This window comes from Gekko japonicus, unplaced genomic scaffold, assembly GCF_001447785.1.
Source record: "Gekko japonicus isolate JY-2015 unplaced genomic scaffold, Gekko_japonicus_V1.1 scaffold316, whole genome shotgun sequence".
NCBI lineage: Eukaryota > Metazoa > Chordata > Lepidosauria > Squamata > Gekkonidae > Gekko > Gekko japonicus.
The window spans coordinates 753,389-774,870 of NW_015169784.1; the positions used below are offsets into that span (position 1 = coordinate 753,389).

General features: G+C 41.4%; 1 protein-coding gene across 1 annotated transcript; it reads left to right on the forward strand.

The window, feature by feature from the left end:
• Positions 1-235: 235 nt before the first annotated feature.
• On the forward strand, positions 236-20,159 carry CDC45 (cell division cycle 45). The gene is made up of 17 exons (XM_015416897.1): positions 236-286; positions 2,766-2,825; positions 5,336-5,428; positions 5,875-6,012; positions 7,738-7,872; positions 8,870-8,925; positions 9,942-9,990; positions 10,665-10,726; positions 11,246-11,296; positions 14,699-14,830; positions 15,194-15,292; positions 15,721-15,882; positions 16,270-16,408; positions 16,941-17,024; positions 18,438-18,556; positions 19,182-19,258; positions 20,084-20,159. The coding sequence occupies exons 1-17, from the start codon at positions 236-238 to the stop codon at positions 20,146-20,148; spliced, it is 1,572 nt and encodes a 523-aa protein (XP_015272383.1). The 3' UTR covers positions 20,149-20,159.
• Positions 20,160-21,482: the final 1,323 nt, after the last annotated feature.

Below are 21,482 nucleotides of genomic sequence, written 5' to 3' on the forward strand. Positions count from 1 at the left end.
AATGACGATTGGTGGAGAAGCTTGGACGTGGCCGTAAGATTTACCCAATCAACACGTAAGAGGGGGGCATGCCCCCTGGACAGATCGTGAAAACGCCATTGGACAATACCGACAGCGTCTTGACCAATGAGAGAAACGAGAGATTTGGCGCCTTCCTTTGAGGCACGAATTGTAGTATCGTCTCCGCATCTGCCGCCATTGTCGTCTTCCCTTTCAGCGGAGTCGGTCTCCGGTCATGTTTCTGTCCGACTTCCGTAAGGAGTTCTATGAGGTGGTTCTGAACCAGGTGAGGGGCCAGATTCCGCCGGGGTGGGGAAGCCGAGTGACGGGTTCGCGGGAGGGGGGGGGGCGCCCTGCTTCCTGGCTGCGGCTCTTGTCGGGAGAGGGGGAAGCATCAGGCGCAGAAAGGCCCGCTTTCCTCCCGCTCCCTCCGGCTGGGCTACTCGGCTCGCACAGTCAGCCAAGGAACATGGCGGGGTGGGCTGTGCCGCTTCAGAGTAGGGAGGGGGCGCTGCTTCATCTAAATTGGTGCGTCGTGAGATGTTGATTCCTGCCAACCTAGCAGTTCGAAAGGAAGAAATTGCAAGTAGATAAATAGGTACCACTTCGGTGGGAAGGTAACAGCGTTCCGTGCGCCTTGGTGTTTAGTCATGCCGGCCACATGACCACGGAAACGTCTTCGGACAGCGCTGGCTCTTCGGCTTTGAAACGGAGATGAGCACCGCAACCCTAGAGTCGGATTCGACTGGCTTTCGAGCAAGGGAACCTTTACCTTTTTAAGATGTTGATGTTGGATTTCTAATTGGTTATTTGTTTTGTATTTTATGCTTTGTTTTGTGAATGTTGAAAATGCTTTCTTAGTTTGTATGTTGAAAGGTTTTTTAAAATAAAAACCTCTGTTTTCCTTAAAAAAAAATCTCTGTTTTCCTGAAACGATCCCAGGAATCCTTTTTGTTTAATACTGTGTTTCCCCGAAAATAAGACACTGTCTTATATTTATTTTTTCTCAAGAAGACACACTAGGGCTTATACCACAAATGCATAGAAATCCTGCTAGGGCTTATTTTTTGGGTAGGTCTTATTTTCGGGGAAACAGGGTAGTAGAAAAGTGTCCAATAGCACTTTAAACACCATTTTATTTATTGTCTTTGCAGTTTTTGCAGCCGGAGTTATAAACAGCAAACCCTCATTCCGCAGGAAAACATGGAAGAATCTAAAGGTTGCTAGCCTTAAAGACTAACAAAATTTGTGGCAGGGTATAAGCTTTCGTGAGTCATTGCTCGCTTCTTCAGATCAGGAAAGCTCCTTCCTACCACCATTTTTATTAGTCCTTAAGGTGCTATTGGACACTTTTCTGTTGCTACAGACAGACTAACACGGCTACCCAGCTTGATTTAGTTAATAGGTTTTTCTCCTGCATTTCAAGGAGCTTAGGGTGGTGCTCATCGTTCTCCTCTTTTATCATAACAAAACTGAGAAGGAGAGAGAGATTGCCCCGAAGGTCACTCAGTAAGCTTCATAGTTGAGTGGGGATTTGAATTCAGGTCTCAATCTGATGCTGCATTCATTAGGCCACCCATCCCCTGCAAATAGGAAGTTAGCATAGCAAGGAAGAATGATACTCGACCTGTCTTGGCTCTGTTTTCTATTTGCAGGAAGTTTTAACTCTGGTAAATGTTCTGAAATTTATTTGATGTATTTGTTAATGTCATTGATGTCTAAATGAGGTTTTGCTATAATACTGACACAGTAACCCCAATTAATAGATACAAGGATATGCCAAACACTATTAAAAGTTTCACAGCCAAAGAACACTTTATAGATCATCAGCTCCAATGCTCTTATTGTTTACTTCATTTATGCCCTGCTGTTCTTTCCAGTGAGAACCCAAAGTAGCTTACTTTGTTCTTTCCTGCTCAATTTTATCTTCACAACACCCCTTTGAGGGAAATTGGACTGTATGTGACTGGCCCAAGGTCACCCAGTAAGCTTCTATGGCAGAGAAGGGATTCAAACCTAGCTCTCTCAGACTGTAGTCTGACACTAACCACAATACCACCCTGGCTCTCAATGTTATCCTCTGCCTGCTATCTGAAGTGGTGTAGTCCATGCTGCCATGATACACTGTGTAAAAACAGCTGACCAGAGAATGATGGAGTAGTGTAGTATTTAGAATGTAGGACTGGGATATGAGAGACCCAGGTTCAAATCCCTGCTTGCCATAAAGCTCACTTGGCTGCCTTTGGGCCAGTCACTGAGCCTAACCTACCTCCAAGGGATATTAGTCATGAAATGTTCTCTGTAGCGTCATGCTATTACAATCTTTTTTCCTTTTCGATAGAAAACAGATAGAAAACAGCTTGATAAGGACTCTGTGACTTATACTTTCATTGTGCCTTCTAAAGAAATTGTAATTGAAAATGTTCTTGATCGAATTGTTTAAGGAGTTATCGTTGCATTATCTATAAAAATACCAAAAAAGGATTTGAAGGGTCTAGATTTTACCTGCATGTGAACATTTTTATAGTTTAATTCTTTCCTTGTGTTTCCATGTTCAGTGTATCCGGAATTACTTTTATTCCTTAGAAGCTCATTGATTAATAAATCTTGAGCAGTGGAAAATACTCACTCCTTATTTTTTGGATGCAAAGGCTAAAAAGTGTATCCAAAATTATGGACAGTCACCCTGAACTTGGGGTGACTGCCAGCTGCATTGCTGCAAGTCTTGTTATATATACTAATAACTAAAAATGTACTTCTTTCAGCGTGTGCTGCTGCTGGTTGCTTCAGATGTAGACGCATTATGTGCTTGTAAAATACTCCAGGTGAGACTCTTATAACGTCATAGTGGTATGCAAGAGGGAGAAAATATTAAAAGTATCAAGAGGGCAAATGTAATTTTCTGTACATCTGAACCTTTTATTATGTGCTTTTCGACATCTATAATTACAATGGGAGAGCATTCAATTTTAAATACGTCTATTTATGTAGGTAAGATAAACCTTGTAAGTTACAAAACTAGTTAACAAAGGTTATTAATGTTATATGTAAGCCTGCCCTGGCGGGGAGGGTGGGATACAAATCAAATAAATAAGTACTAGTTAAGATTCACATATATGACAGCAGCCTTGGATTTCAATACTTCTTTGGAAGCCTGCACTGATTAGCAGCAGCAATCAGGTGTCCCTATTACTTTGCCCCTCCCCCACTTCCATAATTGCTGTGCCTTCTACCTGGACAGAAATGTGTACCTTCTGGACTACTGCCTCTGTGGTAACAAAATACTACCTACCAAACAGTCTCTAACTGTACTCCAGTTCACTTGGAACCTGTGGTCAGAATAGGAACAGTAAATATTAATGACATTGTCCAAGACCTGTGACTGTATCTGTATGCATTTTTACTGTACAGAAAGGAGATAAACAATTCCTTTGTGGTTAAATTGAAACTCTGGTCAATGAAAAAAAAAACAGTGTCTGTACAAGGCAGTAATTAAAAAAACTGGCATCTTGCAATACCTTATAGATACACAAGCATTTGTGGACTAGTCCACTTAGATGCATGAGGTGAGTCACGCATCTTGCCGAATGGACTCTAGTCCATGAAAACTTGTGGAAGAACAAAGGCTTGTTAGTTTTTAAGGTGCCAAAAAAACTCCTCTTTATTTTTGTGGCCACAGACTAACATGATTGCTACTTCAGTCTTCTATTCTTTGAGATCCTTTGCCACTGCAGAAAACATAAGATAATTGGGAGGAAATAGGTCCAATATTAAACAATGAGGAGATTGGATTTATAGCCCGCCCTTCACCTGGAGTCTCAGAGCGGCTTACAAACTCCTTCCCTTCCCCACAACAGACACCCTGTGAGGTAGGTGGGGCTAAGAGAGCTCTTTCCAGAACTGTCCTTGAGAGAACAGCTCTGGCAGAACCATGGCTTGCTCAAGGTCATCCAGCAGCTGCAAGTGGAGGCATGGGGAATCAAACCCGGTTCTCCCAGATTAGAGTCTGCGCACTTAACCACTACACCGAACTAAACTCTAATTTTAGATTGTTTGAAACGTTGCCTTTAAGTAACACGGGCTCCGGTCACACAGGCCGGAAAATGCAGGGGGGGGAGCGTGGCTGTTTGCCCCGGGGCAAAATAACACGCGATTGCATGATCAGACCTCCCGTGGAGGTCCCGTGGTTAGGGGGAGGCGCCGATCACAGCGCAATCCTGCGGCGCTGCAGGGCAAAGAAGCGGGGCCCACGCGCCGAGGGAAGGCGAGGGGGGGCTGCCAGAGAAAGCCAGCCAAGCGGTGCTGGGGAGAGGAGGGGCCAGCAGCCAACTGGGCGGTGCGGTGTCGCGTCGGGCACGGCTTTGTCCCCACCAGTGAGGCAGGCAGGGGGTGGGCAGTAGTTGTGTAAGGGCAGCAGTCCGGGGAGCCGGCTGGTGGGGCGCGCAAAGAGGGCAAAGCAGCATGGCTCAGCCCCCTCCACCCTGACCACACCTTCTCCACTGCCTCCTCCAGCGCCTGTCTTCGAGGCCACGGTGAGTGCCGCCCTCCTGGCTCTTCGGCTCCCTGGGCGCTGGGGCTCCGATCCCGCAGCCTCTGCGCACACACATGTCTCTATAGGAGCCCTTGTGCCGCCCGTGTGTCTAGTCAACTCTTCCCGGCTTTGCCCCCCCTTCCCCAAGCACACTTCCTACTCTGCCGCCGCGCCCCCCCCCCTTCTGGGCTTCACCTCAGCCGCTTTATCTTCTGCCTTACCCCATTTCCCCCTATCTGTTTCTCTCTCGCCTCAAGCCGTGCTCTCTGTGTTGCGTTTCTTCTGGCTGCTCTCCTCTTCTCTGCACGACTCAAGTCTTACCGAGCAGCTAAGTTGTGTGTTTATTTTTAAACTAAAGTGTGCGTATGCTCCGTTGGGTGCTTGTGCGCATCCGTGGCGACTTGGAAAAAAACCCCCGTTTTGCTAGGGGACATGGGCGGGCGCCAGAACTACTACCGGGAACGTGATCAGACGCCCGCCCTTGCCCCGCGGTTTCCGGAAACTAGTACCTCAGAGGTACTAGTTTTTTAAACCGCATTTTCGGCAGGAAGCCTCGGGTGAGCCACGGGAGCTCTAAGCTTCCCAGATGTGGCGGTGTGATCGCACCCGGAAAATCAGCCTATCTTCCGTCCCTCTAGCGTGGCTAATGCTCCGTGTGACCGGGGCCACGGATTTTTAAAAAATATGTTCGGTGTCTAAAGTTGTACTGAAGGTACTGTTTAGCAAAAGCCATAAATTCAATGTTGTGTTACTTACAGTGATTGTTTTTTCCCTTCCTCTAAAATTTCATTTTTATTTTTTAAGGCTTTATTTCAGTGTGATCATGTGCAATATACTTTAGTACCAGTGTCTGGCTGGCAAGAACTTGAAGCTGCATTTCTGGAGCACAAAGATCAGGTAAAAAGATAAAAGTAAAAAATCCCATATCCATTCTGATCTTAATACAATTAAATGTTCACACAAATGTAAACCCCACTAAGTTCATTGAGACTTATGGTCAAAGAATTACAGTTGTACATCCTGATTTTCTGCCGTCCATTTTAATTAAAGGCCTTTAGTGTGCAGCTGTAAGTTTTTGTTGTGTTTGTCTAGATTGTCACATGATGTTTAATTTAATCTGGATGTAGCTTCCTGTCTGCTATGAATAAGAATAGGAATAATTTCATTTCTGTGGACCCCAGAAATCAACCTTTATTTTTCTTTGAGGAAATATGAACAGCTGGGGATTGGTAATAGCTTTGGGAAGATGAAGCTTTAGAGGAAACAAATGTTTGTCTATGAAATAGCATTTTGCAAAGTTAAGTCTTATTTATCTGTCAATAGACTTTTTTTTTCATTTGCAGTTCCAGTATTTTATTCTGATAAACTGTGGTGTCAACATTGACCTGCTGGAAGTACTTCAACCTGAAGAGGACATTGTTTTCTTTGTCTGTGACACTCACAGGCCTATTAACGTAGTAAATGTTTACAATGAGACACAGGTAAGTTCTGTTTCTCGGGAGAATACAGGATTAGAATCCTGTCATCCTATGATAGATAATGGCCAGTTTCCTGGCCATTATGCTGATGGGCCAAAAGAACTGGCCTTTGAAACACTACACATGTCCAACACCTAGTTCAAACTGGGTCCTCAGCTGGTATATGTGCAGTTTTAGCATACCAAAGAGCCATAACATATTGACACAGTAATACAGACTAGTCTAATTTTGTATATATAGTGACGTTGCACAGGTAGAGGGCCAGTTTAAACAAAGGGATGCTGTGTGTCACAGGTAAGCTCTTCTGCTAGCATTGCATCTAAATCAGACTCTGGTGAAGAAAGGAGATGTCAACGCTATTGCTATACAACACTTTCTCTAGCAACTTCTGCAAACTGCCCCCCCCCCCCCCCCTTGTAGGGACCCTTTTTTTTCTTTTGCCCTGGTACATTTCAGCTCTCAGCGGAGTACAAGGACATGAGTTGTTATCCTGGCCCTTTGACATGATTAATGAAGGAGTTTCTTGGACGAGGAAGGAACTAATTTAGTTGAGTGGGAATTGTAATGTCTTCCTTAGCAACTGTGCCTTGGAGATGAGCGATACAGTATGGGAGTCTAATGTCCTCAGCACTGTGACAACAGTGTAAACAGGCACTATTAATTGGAAATTTCCATTTGATTATCCTTAAGAGGTTTGAAGTTGGCTTTTTTTCTTAGGTGGCTTCCTTTCTATTGTATAAAGACATAATTAGGCAGTCAGTAAACACATCTAAACCAGTCCAGTGTTAGAAATCTTAAATTTTCTCCCTGTCTGCATTTGCTGCACGGAACATGGTGCAAACTCGGTAACAGAACAATGGCTGATAGCCAAACAGCTGAAAGGGGAAAAACATTCTGAAAACATTAAGAACATAAGAGAAGCCAATTTGGATCAGCCAGTGGCCCATCCAGTCCAACACTCTGTCACACAGTGGCCAAAACTACCAGGTGCCACTGGGAGGTCCATCAGTGGGGCCAAGACACTAGATGTCCTCCCACTGTCCCCCAAGCACCAAGAATACAATGCATCACTTGCCCCAGACTGAGAGTTCCTATCTATACCTATCCATAGAGTAACTATCTAAAGTTATATTATGCAGACACTGATAAATCTACAATCTCCTTACAGTGGCATGGATCCCACAATCTGTAAGCAGAGATAACCTTTAGGTATAATAACATAAGAAAGAGAGAGCAAATGGAACTTGGAGATGCTGTACGAGCCCGTTGGCAAAATTTGAGAATACACTCTCGTACTCTTCATCCCATCTGCACTTCCAAAATTAGCTATATCATAAATAGTTGCAATTGCAAAATGAAAGTAATGCAACAAAACCACTTGTTTAAAACAAATGATTGTACATTGAATGGGTTGGATCCAGCACAAGGTCTGTGTGAGGACCACATCAAGATCACTGACTTTCGTGGACTTCCCCTCCCTTTGCAGCTCTTTCTGACCCTGGGAAAGTGTATTCCTAGGATCATGGGATCTATGTGGGCTAATAGTCACATGGGCTGGGAGGCTGCAGTGGGGAAGGGGAGAAATCTCTTCCATCAGCCGAGCTTGGCTCAGGCAAGAGGAAGGAAGAAACAGTTTTGCCCTGCTTTATGTTTCATTATCAAATTATATTTTTTGTTTCAATAATTATTGCATTGAATAGACATTTAATGAAGTATGTATTTTGCTAGATTAAACTCCTGGTTAAGCAAGATGATGACCTTGAAATTCCTGCCTATGATGACATCTTCAGGGATGACGAGGAGGATTCTGGGAATGAAAGTGATGGATCGGAGCCTTCGGGAAAACGCCAGCGATTTGAAGAGGTTGGTTGTGTGTATCTTGACAGAGTTCAAACACGTACCCAAATATTAAAGGAAAGAGGTGGTGAAAGATGAACCGAATGAGAATATGTGCTTTGTTAGTATTTCAGATTATAAAAAGATGTATAATCTGTTTTTCTCTTCAGAGTGGCTCACAAAAGAGATTAAAAGTTTCAGTTATAACAACAAGTACAATCTATAAAACAAAAGGACAGGCAAAGAAAAGAGAACTATTAGTCCTGCTAAACAGCCTCAGGTTATTTCCTTAATAATTCAGCTTTACAAAGGACAACGCCCGAGGTCCTCCTAAACAAATTTAAGAAGGCCATTCAATGGAGTGAGGACCACTGCCGTAAAAGCCCAGCATAGAGCAGTAGCTGTACATATATACAAAGGGATGGAGAGGAGACATTAATGATAGTATAATTGAAGTTGCTGTGCAGGTTCATACATAGCAATAGCCATTTACGCTGCTGCACTTCCCTGATGCTGCCTTGTCATGAAAATGCGATTGATTATCTATGACTGCCCCTGACAGAAATTCTTCTGCAGTTGATAGATGCCAGTAAGTTGTTTTGATACAAGGAAGAGGATCTTGAGCTCAATTTATTCAACCACTTTAGATCGAGAATAGTCCTCATGTTCATTTTTGAAACAAGAAAAAATCCTGAAGAAACCCCTGAGCATCCCTAATACTATGGAACCATTACTTTTACTATTACATGCAGCAGGTGCTTAATTGCGTGACTTTTGGTGATGGTTCAGGAGGTTCTTTGACCTGGGAAAGACAATTAATTTGTTTCATGCACATCGCACAAACCTCGAGTACATCAGTTTCTTTCATTTGTATACTCTGTGCCATTCTGAATATTTTCATAGAAAAATATCCATTTAGAGAACATGTATTTGCTTCAAGGCTAGCAACAGGATGCAAAACAGAGGTACTCTGTATTATAATTTCTGTGTGTATTATGTAAATAAAACCTTAATCTCTGTACAGGAAATAGTGGAACGAACAATGAAACGACGGCAAAGAAGAGAATGGGAGGCACGCAGGTATGCTTTCAAACTGTCCCTGTTAGCATTTTATTTTAGCTTCTGGTGATTGTAAAGAGGCCATATAAATTAAATGCTCTAAATATTTATGTTGTTGGTGCATCAAGAAGACCGAAGGTAAAAGTCATATGCCATTTTTTAAAAATGTTGTCATTGTTTTGATTAACATTCCAAAAATTACAAGAAAACAGACATAGGACCAAAACCCTAATTTGAAAACAGTTAAAGTAGCTATCAAAAGGGAAGATAAACAGAACCAGTACAGTTTAAGCATTTTATCTCATGGTCTTTTAAAAGTTGTTTTTAAAATACAACAGAATCATTATCTTATGACAACAGAATCATTATCTTGTGGGAATGTTTGTGCTCAACAGGTACCTGGTGTTATTTAACCATCTGTCAGAGGCTCAAATTTAACTCCAATGGACAATCACAGTAGCATTATTCTGAAAGCAGAGTATTGTTAGGCAACAACATTAAAATACTGAAAGTACTTACCACGTTAAAACATTTCACTCTTCAGATACAATTTTCACCTGTATTTTCATGACTGCCAAGGCAAATAATCACACTTTGTATGAAAAGAGTGACTATGGAAGTGTAATTCTTGTCTGTAAAACATTTGTTGTGTGCTAGTTATTTCACAGTCAACAAAAAGAAAGCCCCCAGTGATACTTACAATGCCTGCACTGAAATGAAGAAGGAAGCTTGTGCATACATATGCATATATGAAGCTGTCTTATGGAGTCAGGTCGCTAGTCAGTATTGTCTGTCGAGACTGGCAGCAATTCATCTGGGTCTTGGGCAGAGAAAAGGTCTTTTCCAACACTGGCTTTTTGAGATCCTTGGAGTGTAAAGGCAGAATCTGGGTCCTTCTATGTGCAAAATGCAAGTGTTCAGTATGGAAAATTCTAGATCGGATGTCCTTTTTTCTATTTAGTATTGGAGACACTTTAAATGACTTCAGTCTTTCTGCCATAATACATGTGGAAGAGCAACAGTTCTTTTCTTTTTAGGCAGGAAATTCTCTTTGATTATGAGCAGTACGAATATCATGGGACTTCTGTAAGTATAAAATATATGATGCTTAAACTGAAGACTCCACCACGTAACTTAAAGAACTTGATGTTGTTGCTCTTGCAGTAGGAGACTTTGTTTTTGTGTAAAGTAGACTGAGATGCACACACATATATACACATACTTGATCATTCTTTATAAACTAACTATGGTATTAGAACTTCCAAGTGCTACACATTTGGAAATGCAGCTGTGCTTTAAATTCTAGTGGTTGAAGGTGTAGAAGGTGCGATCCATTTAAAAGTTGCTGCAGTCTCTACATGCTGACACTAACCTATAAAGCCCTACCAATATATTGATTAACCATTTGTTCCCATGTGTATTTGCCATTAAAACCCGCTGTTAAATTTTGTTGCTAAAGCCATGCTCTGAGTGCATCTTAAGTAACCTCAAGGACCAGCTAGTTAGAAGGGAAGAATACATCATTTAAAAATAAATAAATAAACGTGCTTTGTGGAGAAGTAAGACTAGCATTTCGTATAAGTTTATATGTGAACAAGAACTGTCTGAACAGTAATGGGGAGGGAATAGTGCGCACCAAGCAGGCCACACAAGGTGCTGAATAGATTTGTTTCCATTTGATTCTTCCTTTCCCTTCCCAGTGTTGATCCATTATTTGTTTCTGTTTGTGAACTGACATCTGGGGCTCTTTACTTTTCTAGTCTGCCATGATGATGTTTGACTTGGCATGGATAATGTCCAAAGACTTGAATGATATGTTGTGGTATGTAGTCTAATTTTTTTTTTGGGGGGGGGGGCCTTTGTGTGTGTGTGATAAGTCATTTTGCTGGCTTGATTTCAGAGGCTTCTTAATGCTGCTGTTCTAGTAAATAAAAAATAAAATGGTATAAAATTCTGATAGATAGAAATGGACTATAAGGGCTTCTGATGACCCTCCCGTGTTCCAAGGTCCTATGCTTGCCCTGAAACCTGACTTTTTAAGATGTTATCATATCCTCTATCTGTAGAAGTCTTCCACATCCAGTATGGATGAGATGTGAATTTCATTTCCGTTGAAAGCAAGTGCCAGGTGTAAAAGAAAATGTCCTTGATACTCAAGCTGTAAATGTTATTTAAAGTAGAAGTAAATAAATTCTGGATGAAAGCTGTACACAGTTTTGTGTAATTTAAAGTGCATCCAGTCCCCATAAAGTTTATATTATGTAATCTTTTAAGTATTTGTACTTTATTAAAAACTGATTGGACTATGGTTGAATACTCCAAAATTCTTGATTTCTTTTAGGTGGGCTATTGTTGGGCTAACGGATCAGTGGGTTCATGACAAAATCACTCAGTAAGTGATCAACTTTTTTCTTTTATAACAAATTGATTAATTATAGTAAACACCAAATTGCTTTTGTTCAAATTACACATCCTCATTGTGCATGCAGAGTTATCAACAATACAGTACTTAACTTTGGAGCTTGTGTGTACTCAGAGCGCTGTATGAACAGCATTCCTATGGAACGTGAACACAGTATTTAGTCTGCTTAAAGTATTTTCATCCCACCTTTCCATCCACATATGGAACCTTTATTACTGATTTTGTTACCAATAACAGTAATAAACATTAAGAAAATGAAATCCATTTAAACACAGCAGCAAAACCAAAAACAGTCAAGGGAATCTGCTCTGTGTTGAAATTTGCCTGGCACCCACTTCTAACATTTTTTAAGTACCCAGGAAAAGTCAATCCTGTTCATTTGTGTGTTTTCTTTTTTAGTTTTTGCCTTATGTTTTATTGCTGGATCAGTTTTGTTTTATGGTTATAATGTTGGAGGCTTATTTGCTTGGCATTAATTAATTAAATTGGAATATTTTTTAAAAACCACTCTCCCCTGTGAAGACAGGGCTCAGGGAGCTGTACAGCAATAGAATATAATGAATGCATAATTGAAACAATCAAAATACAATAAAAACACAACTATTGGCCTACATAGATGACGCGCAGAACTTCTAGTTGTGCCACTGCCTCAAGGGGGAAGGCAGGGAGTAGGAGTGCCAGACAGATGGAACTGTCACTGTCCCCAGCCAAACGCCCAGCAGAACATCTCTGCTTTTCAAGCCCTGTGGAACTGCATAATGTCTTTTGACACTTGCAATTTTTTTAAACGACTTTGCTTTGAATCCCCGTTCTACCATGGAAACTCATGGGTGACCTTTGGCCAGTCACACATTCTCGGCTTAGCCTCAGAAGGCTGTTAGAGTAAAATGGGAGAAATGATGTTATAAGCTGCTTAGGCTCTCCTTGGGAGAAAAGCAGGATATAAATATCTAAATAATAAAGGCTGGCTAAAAATTTAAATGAAGTAGTGAATCAATGAAAGACAGAATACCTAAAGTAATAAGGGAATCAGAAATCATCAGTTGCCAGTCTCTAAAAGGATGACTTGACCTGACATTCATAACTGAGTTGAGATGGAACCAGGGAAGAGAGTTCTAAAGGCTCAGTACCACCAACACAGCTGTGACCATGAATCTGCATGTTGCTGGCAGAAAATCGCATTCATCACTTCATGATACTGCTGAAGGCACTTTACAGCAGACATTTTATTAATGACCCAATTTCTGATTTTCCCCCCACATTGTATATACCTTAAAGCATTTTTAGTAGGTGATACATGATTCTTGGAAAAGCCAGACGCAGAACATCTCTGTGGAACTGCATAATGTCCTGCAGGGCACGGAAGTTGTTCGGCAGAGAGTTCCACTGGGCTGGAGTTCCACCAGGTCAAGGATAGCCAGATATCCCTTAGACTGGGGACCACCAGTATGTTCTTTGCTGCCGAGTGTAATGCTCTTCTGGGGGTATACAAGGAGAGGCGGTCCAGAAGACATGGGTCCCAGACCATTAAACCAATTTGGGCTAAGCCAACTGTTTATTATGACTGTCTCAATCTATAGGCTGTTTGTCTGAAAAATGTATCTAGACTTCCGTATCTTTGTGTATAATGTGTGGATTTTCTTGGATTGTTTTGACACTTGCAATTTTTTTAAACTTTTGGTTTAAATCAGTATTTGTAAATTGCCTTCAGTGGCTAGGAAAGGTGCTATATAAACTTTAATTATAAAAGTGTTCTCATTATTAGGCACTTTGGGGATCTGACGACTTTGCTTTGAATCCCCGCTCTGCCATGGAAACTCATGGGTGCCCTTTGGCCAGTCACACATTCTTGGCTTAGCCTCAGAAGGCTGTTAGAGTAAAATGGGAGAAATGATGTTATAAGCTGTGTGGCGGAACGGGCCCGCGTCAGCTGGCAGACCCCGCTCTGCCCACCCCTCCTTTGCCTGGCCTGGCACCTGAAGGGGCAGTTTTTAACCACTGCCTCCAGGTATTGCTGCCACCACTGTCCCTGTCTTGGGCTCTGGTCAGGCGGGACAGCCTCCTAACCTCCCTCTGATGTCACTTGGAACCCACCTTGGGGCTTCCTGGTAATCTTTGGGGCTCCCCTGGAGAGTTGGCAAATGACCATTTTGCCCTTATTCTCCTCCTTAGGGAGTCCCCAACCCACTCTTAGCATGTCCAAGCGGCTGGGGGAACTATGTGGTACAGAGGGACTTCTCAGGGTCAACAGTAAAAGAATTTATTTTGAAAACACTTAACTATATACAGGCATCTCTGATGTGCTAGTTCCTAGCAGTGATGGTCTGTATTCTTGGTGCTTAGGGGGCCACAGTGGGAGGGTTTCTGGAGTCTGGCCCTGTTGGTGGACCTCCTGATGGCACCTGGGTTTTAGCCACTGTGTGACACAGAGTGTTGGACTGGATGGGCCATTGGCCTGGTCCAACGTGGCTTCTCTTATGTTCTTATATGCACGAAGTGGGGTTTTTTTTACAAAGAAAAGATCAAAGCTGGGATCTCTCACATGAAGTCCGTTCTGCCACCTCTGGGCCCTGCCACTTTTTTACCACCTCATTCTTTACCATGTGTGCACCAAGCTTCAGTCTCTCTCATACTCAGAGGTAGAAGCCATTAAACTTTACAGAGAAAGTTTCCACTGTTCCAGAGGGCTACTGGCAGCCAGGAGCGAGCAAGCTTCAGCAGTGCTGTTGGGAGTCGGGGCCACTCAGCGCATCGTTAGCCAGGTCTGGGCTGAGCGGCTCGTTGCACAACATGAGCCACTCAGCTGGCTTGCCGCTGGGTCAGTTTAACTTCCCAATCATATGAAGAAGGCAGCAGCTTCTTGGTGCAGAAATGCATTGTGGATTTCCTACTGTATATGCAGGAATTATGATCGAATGCTGTAGATCATTTCCCATGAAAATCTTGTCTTAAAAATCATTTCACTAATTCCAAAAGAGAATATTTCATAAAATTTTTGTGTGTGTTCTACAAAACTCCCAGTTTTTCAGCTGGGGAATTTGAATAAAATCATTAGAGGGTGGGAGGGGACACCCCCCCCCCCCCCGGGGCCTTCCAATCCTTACGCGTTAGCTAGTTTGTATCTGCCTTCATCAGGTCTGGAAAAGTAAAGAACAGGCGCAATATTACTTAATTCCCACCTGGGCAGTTTTTCGTGTAATCATGGGATATAGGTCAAAAGTTCACATCTATAACAATTTCATTTTAGCTTATAGTGGTGGTGATATAGACATGATAATAGGGAGAAGTTGATTATTTTAAATCCATATATAATTGACTTTTTACACCGAAGATACTCTAATTGTTGTTCCTGATTCCTATTGATGGTTGTAGCTTGTGTCTTGCACTCTATCAACACTGGTCTCTATATGAAAGCCTCTGTAACACTTGTTACACTTCTGCTAGCCTCAAGCTGTGGTCAGTGCAAGGCCAGAAGAAACTACAGGAATTCTTTGCTGATATGGGGTGAGTCAGAAGTTCAGGACAAACTCTGTCACCTGGGGTGTTTGGGAGAATCTGTTTCGTCAACAGAATGCAGCCATTACAAACAAGCAATCACAATTGGAATTAAGCATGGAGATATTTTTTTTAATTTTATACACAAGTTTGAATTACGATATGTACTTTATAATGTTAGCTCCGTATGAGTTATAATACCTTGCCAAGTTGAAGCAATACAAGAGAAGTCTCTTCCCCCCACCCCCCTTTGAGAAACATGGAGATAACTATGATGATTCTGATCTCTATCCCAGGAACTCTGGGGATAAAAGAGGACTCTTCTACTAAGATTCCCTCAGAATACTCTCTCTCTCTCTCTGTTTTAAATAGCTTACCTTTGAAGCAAGTAAAACAGAAATTTCATTCTATGGACATTTCGTTGAAAGAGAACCTACGGGAGATGATTGAAGAATCTGCAAATAAGTTTGGGTAAACCACACTTTTTAATGTTTGTTAGAATTTTTCCCCACTACTTGAAGGACTCACACGAGAGACGATCGCACCCTGAACCAGATGCCATGGAGCTCATAACACCAACTACTGGTAAAGCAGAAGCTCTCCCTCAGTGCTGAATTTGCTCTTGCTTTTGAATCGCAAATCTGAATAGTCCTACCATTTGTATTTCTGTTGTGTCTTTCTTCCAAACAAATGAGGGCAGTGTACTTTCTCTCTGCTCCAGCATCTGTATTGTGAAGACAATGTAGATCCTGATGTACGGGGTCATTCTCAGTGGTGGTTGAATATGTGTGAACCATTTTGGGACTTTTAAGAAAAGTATTTAGTATCTTTTACTGCTAATACAACAGTGGGGGAAATATATTTGAAGGTCTTTCCAATGACTCAATTTGATTTTGCAGAATGAAGGATTTAAGAGTTCAAACCTTCAGCATCCATTTTGGTTTTAAAAATAAATTCTTAGCCAGCGATGTAGTGTATGCAGCTTCTTCTTTAATGGAAAATACGGAAAAGGATGAAAGCGGAACTGATAACTTTATCAAGGCTTTGGATAGTCTTTCCAGGTAATATGTGCTTGCTTTTTTAGGCATTATTTTCCTGTGACTTACTTAACTGCAGTTAAGCAAAATCATCTGCATGCTTGTGATTGTGTGTCACGGGTAACCAGAGTTAGTTTTTATCTTGAATTCTCCACATAAAGGAGGGGGGAGGAACAAGATATGTGTGTCGTACAGGAAGGGTTTGTGTATACATGAGCCAAGCAAGATGACAGGATGGGTTTAGTTTCTTAGCTTTCCTTTTCAGTTGACAGCTTGCTTTCTTTTTCACTGTATTTGAAGAAGCATGCGTACACATGAAAGCTTATACCCAGAATTAAACTTGTTGGTCTTAAAGGTGCCGCCGGACTCAAACTTTGTTCTCATCTTTCTCCTGTATTCCCCTTCCTTTAGAAGTAACCTGGATAAGCTGCACCAAGGGCTGGAGCTAGCAAAAAAGCAGCTGTGTGTCATTCAGCGCACTGTGGCCAGCTGCATCTGTACCAATCTCATAATTTCGCAGGGACCGTTCCTTTACTGCTACCTGATGGAGGTAAATTTTCCTTGTACTTCTTCCTTATTTCTAAAAGTCTTAATTTGGCATGCCAAACCAAGTTTTAACAGTTCACTACCAGGACAGTTTAGTTTCACAAACCTAATTAATACTGTAGCAGGTTGTTGATTTTGGGGGAAACTTTGGAAGCCACACTATCTGTCTCTATTTAAAACAACAATAGCAACCTAAAATTTTGCATTGCATGAACAGTATTTCTGAGCAAAATCAAGGCTTTGGATAATCTAGGCTGCTAGTATTTCAGAATACTGTTCTTGTACCCTGGAAGCTGTGTGTCAGATATCATGCCCATAACAGAGTCTTCTGAACTTTTATTTGTCTTAACCGCAACTTTGCATACTGCTGGACATGACCCTTTTGAAACTTAGCAAGAGTTATCTGGCGGAGGGTGGGCGGGCAGCATGACTCCTTATCACTTGCGCACATCTAGATAGGCTGTCTGCTCTGCAGCTTTTCTAAAGGCATTACTGCTTCTTTTGCCTTTTCTGGTGTAAATAATTTTGTTTTCCAGGGAACACCAGATGTGAAATTGTTCTCCAGACCAGTATCCTTGTGCCTGCTTAGTAAATACTTGCTCAAGTCCTTCATTTGTTCTGTAAGTTCTCTATTTAAAGCAACAATAGCAACCTAAAATTTTGCATTGCATGAACAGTATTTCTGAGCAAAATTAGTAAGGCTGCTAGTATTTCAGAATACTGTTCTTGTACCCAGGAAGCTGTGTGTCAGATATCATGCCCATAACAGAGTCTTCTGAACTTTTATTTGTTTTAACTGCAACTTTGCATACTGCTGGACATGACCCTTTTGAAACTTAGCAAGAGTTATCTGGCGGAGGGTGGGCGGGCAGCATGACTCCTTATCACTTGCGCACATCTAGATAGGCTGTCTGCTCTGCAGCTTTTCTAAAGGCATTACTGCTTCTTTTGCCTTTTCTGGTGTAAATAATTTTGTTTTCCAGGGAACACCAGATGTGAAATTGTTCTCCAGACCAGTATCCTTGTGCCTGCTTAGTAAATACTTGCTCAAGTCCTTCATTTGTTCTGTAAGTAACTTAATCTTTCTCCTTCTAGACATGGGTAACCAGAATAGAGGTTCCCTTTACCTCAGATAACATTTGGGGTTTTTTTATTTTTTTAATTAAGCAACATACTGAGTCAAAGACTGACTGTTAAAGAGTAGCAGTATTGGAAGAATGGTGAAAAGGAACTACATTATTTCTGAGGACCTATGGCTTGGTTCAATATGAACAAGCCTTGTGTACATTCATGTGCCCTTCTGCCCTTGTGTGTTCCAGTTCAATTAATTACTTGTGGTCAAATGCAAATTGTACCGTATCATTACCTGCAAACTGTTGCTTGTTGCTTGCCTTCTGATTCACGGTTACAAGTCATACTAGCATACAGTAACTATAGTTTACAAAGAGAAAGTAGCTAATTTGATTGGAGTGTGCAGGCACAAGGCTTGTTCACACAGTGCCAAAAAAATGGTTTGGTGTTTCATGTGACCCAAGCCTATGTGCTTGGAGAACAACATCTCTTCTTTAGTCCTTTGAGATGGTGAAGAAATTACAGATCTACAAAAGAAATTAAAATGTTCTAGGCAACTAAAAGCAGTCCTGCTGTGTTTTGTGGTCTCTTTGGTAAGCATTTCATCCACTTCAACATGTTAAGTTCTTTACGGTGCACTTAACAGTTTAATTATTGTTGTACGCTACAGAACGTCTTTTAAAAATGATTGTATTAAAGTGTGTTAAATGTAAATTACCTTTAGTGTAATAAAAAGAACATAAAGCTTAGCATGTGTTTAATTAATGGAAGGGAAGACTGTTGTCTGGTTATTGATGTGTTCAAGTAAATGTCACGGAACAGGTTTGCAGTTTTTCAGGTGACTTTAACCCCCAAAGCCTCTCTATCAATAGCAGAGGTTATGTTTGCTTGTCTTTTATTTGTCTTTCATTTTTTTTAAAATCTTTGAGCTTTGTATAACTAAATTGTTTTCTGGCTTCCAGACGAGAAACAAGCGCTGTAAACTGTTGCCAATGGTTATGGCCGCACCAATGGATGTCGAGCAAGGGACAGTGATCATGGTGGGGGTTCCACCTCAAACAGAAAGCTCCGACAAAAAGAAGTAAGGGCATTTCTATTGTGCCTTTTTAAAAAAAACACAGAAGATGTACTGTAAATTCAGCCTGTTGGCAAATACGAGCAATGTTTCTTGATGCCTGGTGTGGTAGTTTTCTTTAAATCCTGCATTCTGCCACTGCAGTGAAATATGCAAACTATGCACACTTATGTGTGCACACTGAGAGCCACTGTGGTTCACTATGAATAATGTTTGACTTAGATGAGAATGATTTGATTTCATAACTACCCTTCGCTTATGAAGCTTGATGGATGGTGACCTTGGACTAGAGTCTGTCTGTGTCTCTCTTTCTGCCTAGCCTATCTTATAGGGTTATTGAGAACAAAATTAAGTAGGAGATGAAAGCGGTACTCCTCAGTGAAAGGGCTAAAAAACATGAAGCTGCCTTAAATTAAGTCACACCACTTGTCCACCTAGCTCAGTATTGTCCCCCCCTGACTTGCAGCAGTTTCCTATAGATCTCTGTTCTGCTTAGTTTCCATAGTTGCAAAGTTAACCTCTAATTAAAATGTTGTGTTCATGGTATTCACAAGTGATTAAGAAGGAGGGAATACTTAATGTGCTCTCGGAAATGCTAAAGCTTTTTCTACCTCTCTCCCCCAACACTTAGCTTTTTTGGAAGAGCATTTGAAAAAGCTGCAGAGAATACCAATTCCAGGACTCTACATAACCATTTTGACATGTCTAGTAAGTAAACGTGTTTTTCCTGCAACATGCCATATGGAGCCCTGTCAGCTACTCTGAAATTTCTGTACACATATTATTAGTTTAGCCTTCTTTTTAAGAGTATTTTATCGGGCAGACTAATTCCCAGATTTAGTACTTTAGTGAACATAACCTGTAAGCCTGTTTGGTGTAGTGGTTAAGTGCGCGGACTCTAATCTGGGAGAACCGGGTTTCATTCCCCACTCCTCCACTTGCACCTGGCTGGATGACCTTAGGCAAGGCATAGTTCTGGCACAGCTGTTCTTGAAAAAGAGCAGTTTCTGTCAAGAGTTCTCTCAGCCCCACCTACCTCAGTGTTCCCTTTAAGCTGAGTTGGTGTGAACTAGCTCACTGTTTTTCAGCCTCTAGCTCACACATTTGTGTCCTCGTTCAGGAAGGACGGCTCCAGAGCAAACTAATTTTTGTAGCAGCCAAATCGCTCGCTCACAGCTTTAATGCCAGTGGCTCACAAAGTAAAATTTTGCTCACAAGACTCCGCAGCTTAGAGGGAACATTGCAGGGTGTCTGTTGTGGGGAGGGGAAGGGAAAGGAGTTTGTAAGCCGCTCTGAGACACCTTTGGGTAGTGAAGGGCAGGGGTATAAATCCAATCTCTTCTTCTCTTCTAAGCAAGCTCCTATGGGGTTCTGTTACATTGCCATCATTGCTTTGGATTCTGTGAATACAGGTTTGCAGAACAGATTTTTTGTTGTTCCTTTGATGCTGAAAATGCTGCACTATATTGTGTTGGGATCTCATCCTCGAATATCCTGTAACACATAATAACAAACTTTCTTTTACCTCTTTAGTAATAGAACTGAAAATGGAAGATCGGAGTAAATTTCTGGATGCACTTATTTCTCTTTTGTCCTAATGGTAAGGAGGAGCTGAAGGACAATTTTAAACATTTTATTTATAATTGATTCTACAACATGCGATGGTGGCTGTTGATCCTGTTTTATTGATTTTTTTTGTTCTTTGTAAATTCTTGATGCCTTGCATGTTTCTCTTGTATATATGAAAATATGTAAATATTGTCTGTTATTTTGTCTACTATAATCTTGTATAGACATCATATAAACTTATTTTAATGAGTGTCTAGATACAGCTGAAGCAAACTTTTACCATATTTTAATCCAATAAAATTTTTATTTCACATCTTTATTGATGGAAGATTACTGTGCTATCTAAGATACATGAACATCAGTTTTGTCCTCCCATTCACCTGCCCCTCCCTCTTTTAACCCTGGACTGATGGCCCCAAGTTCAATCAATGGCATCTCCAGTTAAAAGGATCAGGAAGTGAATGATATTAAGGGCATCTGCTTGAGACCCCATAGAGCCACTGAAAAGCAGAGAACTGAATGCTGTCCTTGAGAGACCCATGGTCATATACTGGAACATCATGTGCTTGTACTTTGAATGCCAGAGGGCCTTGGTTCAGTCCTTAGAATCCCCAATTAAAATGATATTATGGTTGAGAATAAGCTCTTTCTGAGACCTTGAAGGGCTGCTATTAGAAGAGACTATACAGAGATAGCTAGAAGGTCCAGTAGTCTGAAAACATAAGGCACCCTCATATGTATTTTGTTTTTAGGGCCTGGCTCTCAGATGACACCCTCAATGTACATTTTAGACCCCAGTTCCCCATTCAGCCACTTTTAACAATCATGGCTGTAAATTTTTCCTATCCCTGCTGCTTAAGGCGTCCTAATGTCTTTATAGCTAGTCAACAAAATAGCGATGAATATTCCCTTTCTTGTGTTGGCGGAACAGCTATTAACCCAGCAGATCATAACTTTTTGAAGTGTTGCTTGCTGCACAGCCTTTATGCAGGGGAAGGTACTTGAACAATTGAGCCCCCTCTAGTGGGAGTCTGAGAACTGAAACTAGGCAATGTCTCCCGCTATGCAGTTCAATCAAATATAAAAATAACTACTTTGATTCTGCAGGCTTAACTCCCGTGTATTGACCACTGGCTGCAGGAGGCATGCCAAGAACTTTCCTTTGTGGGAAGATTAATGTGCTTCATAGCTGTTTGTTCAAGCTAAGAGTTTTGGCTGCCATTGGAATTTTAAAATAAAATAGCTAAGGGACTAACAAATCGGCTTACGCTGTATTGTGTACATGCATTCCATTTTGTAGTGTCTGAATGCAACTAGAAACATTCCCAAAGGATTAAAAAGGAGCATATTTTCCCTTCCACTA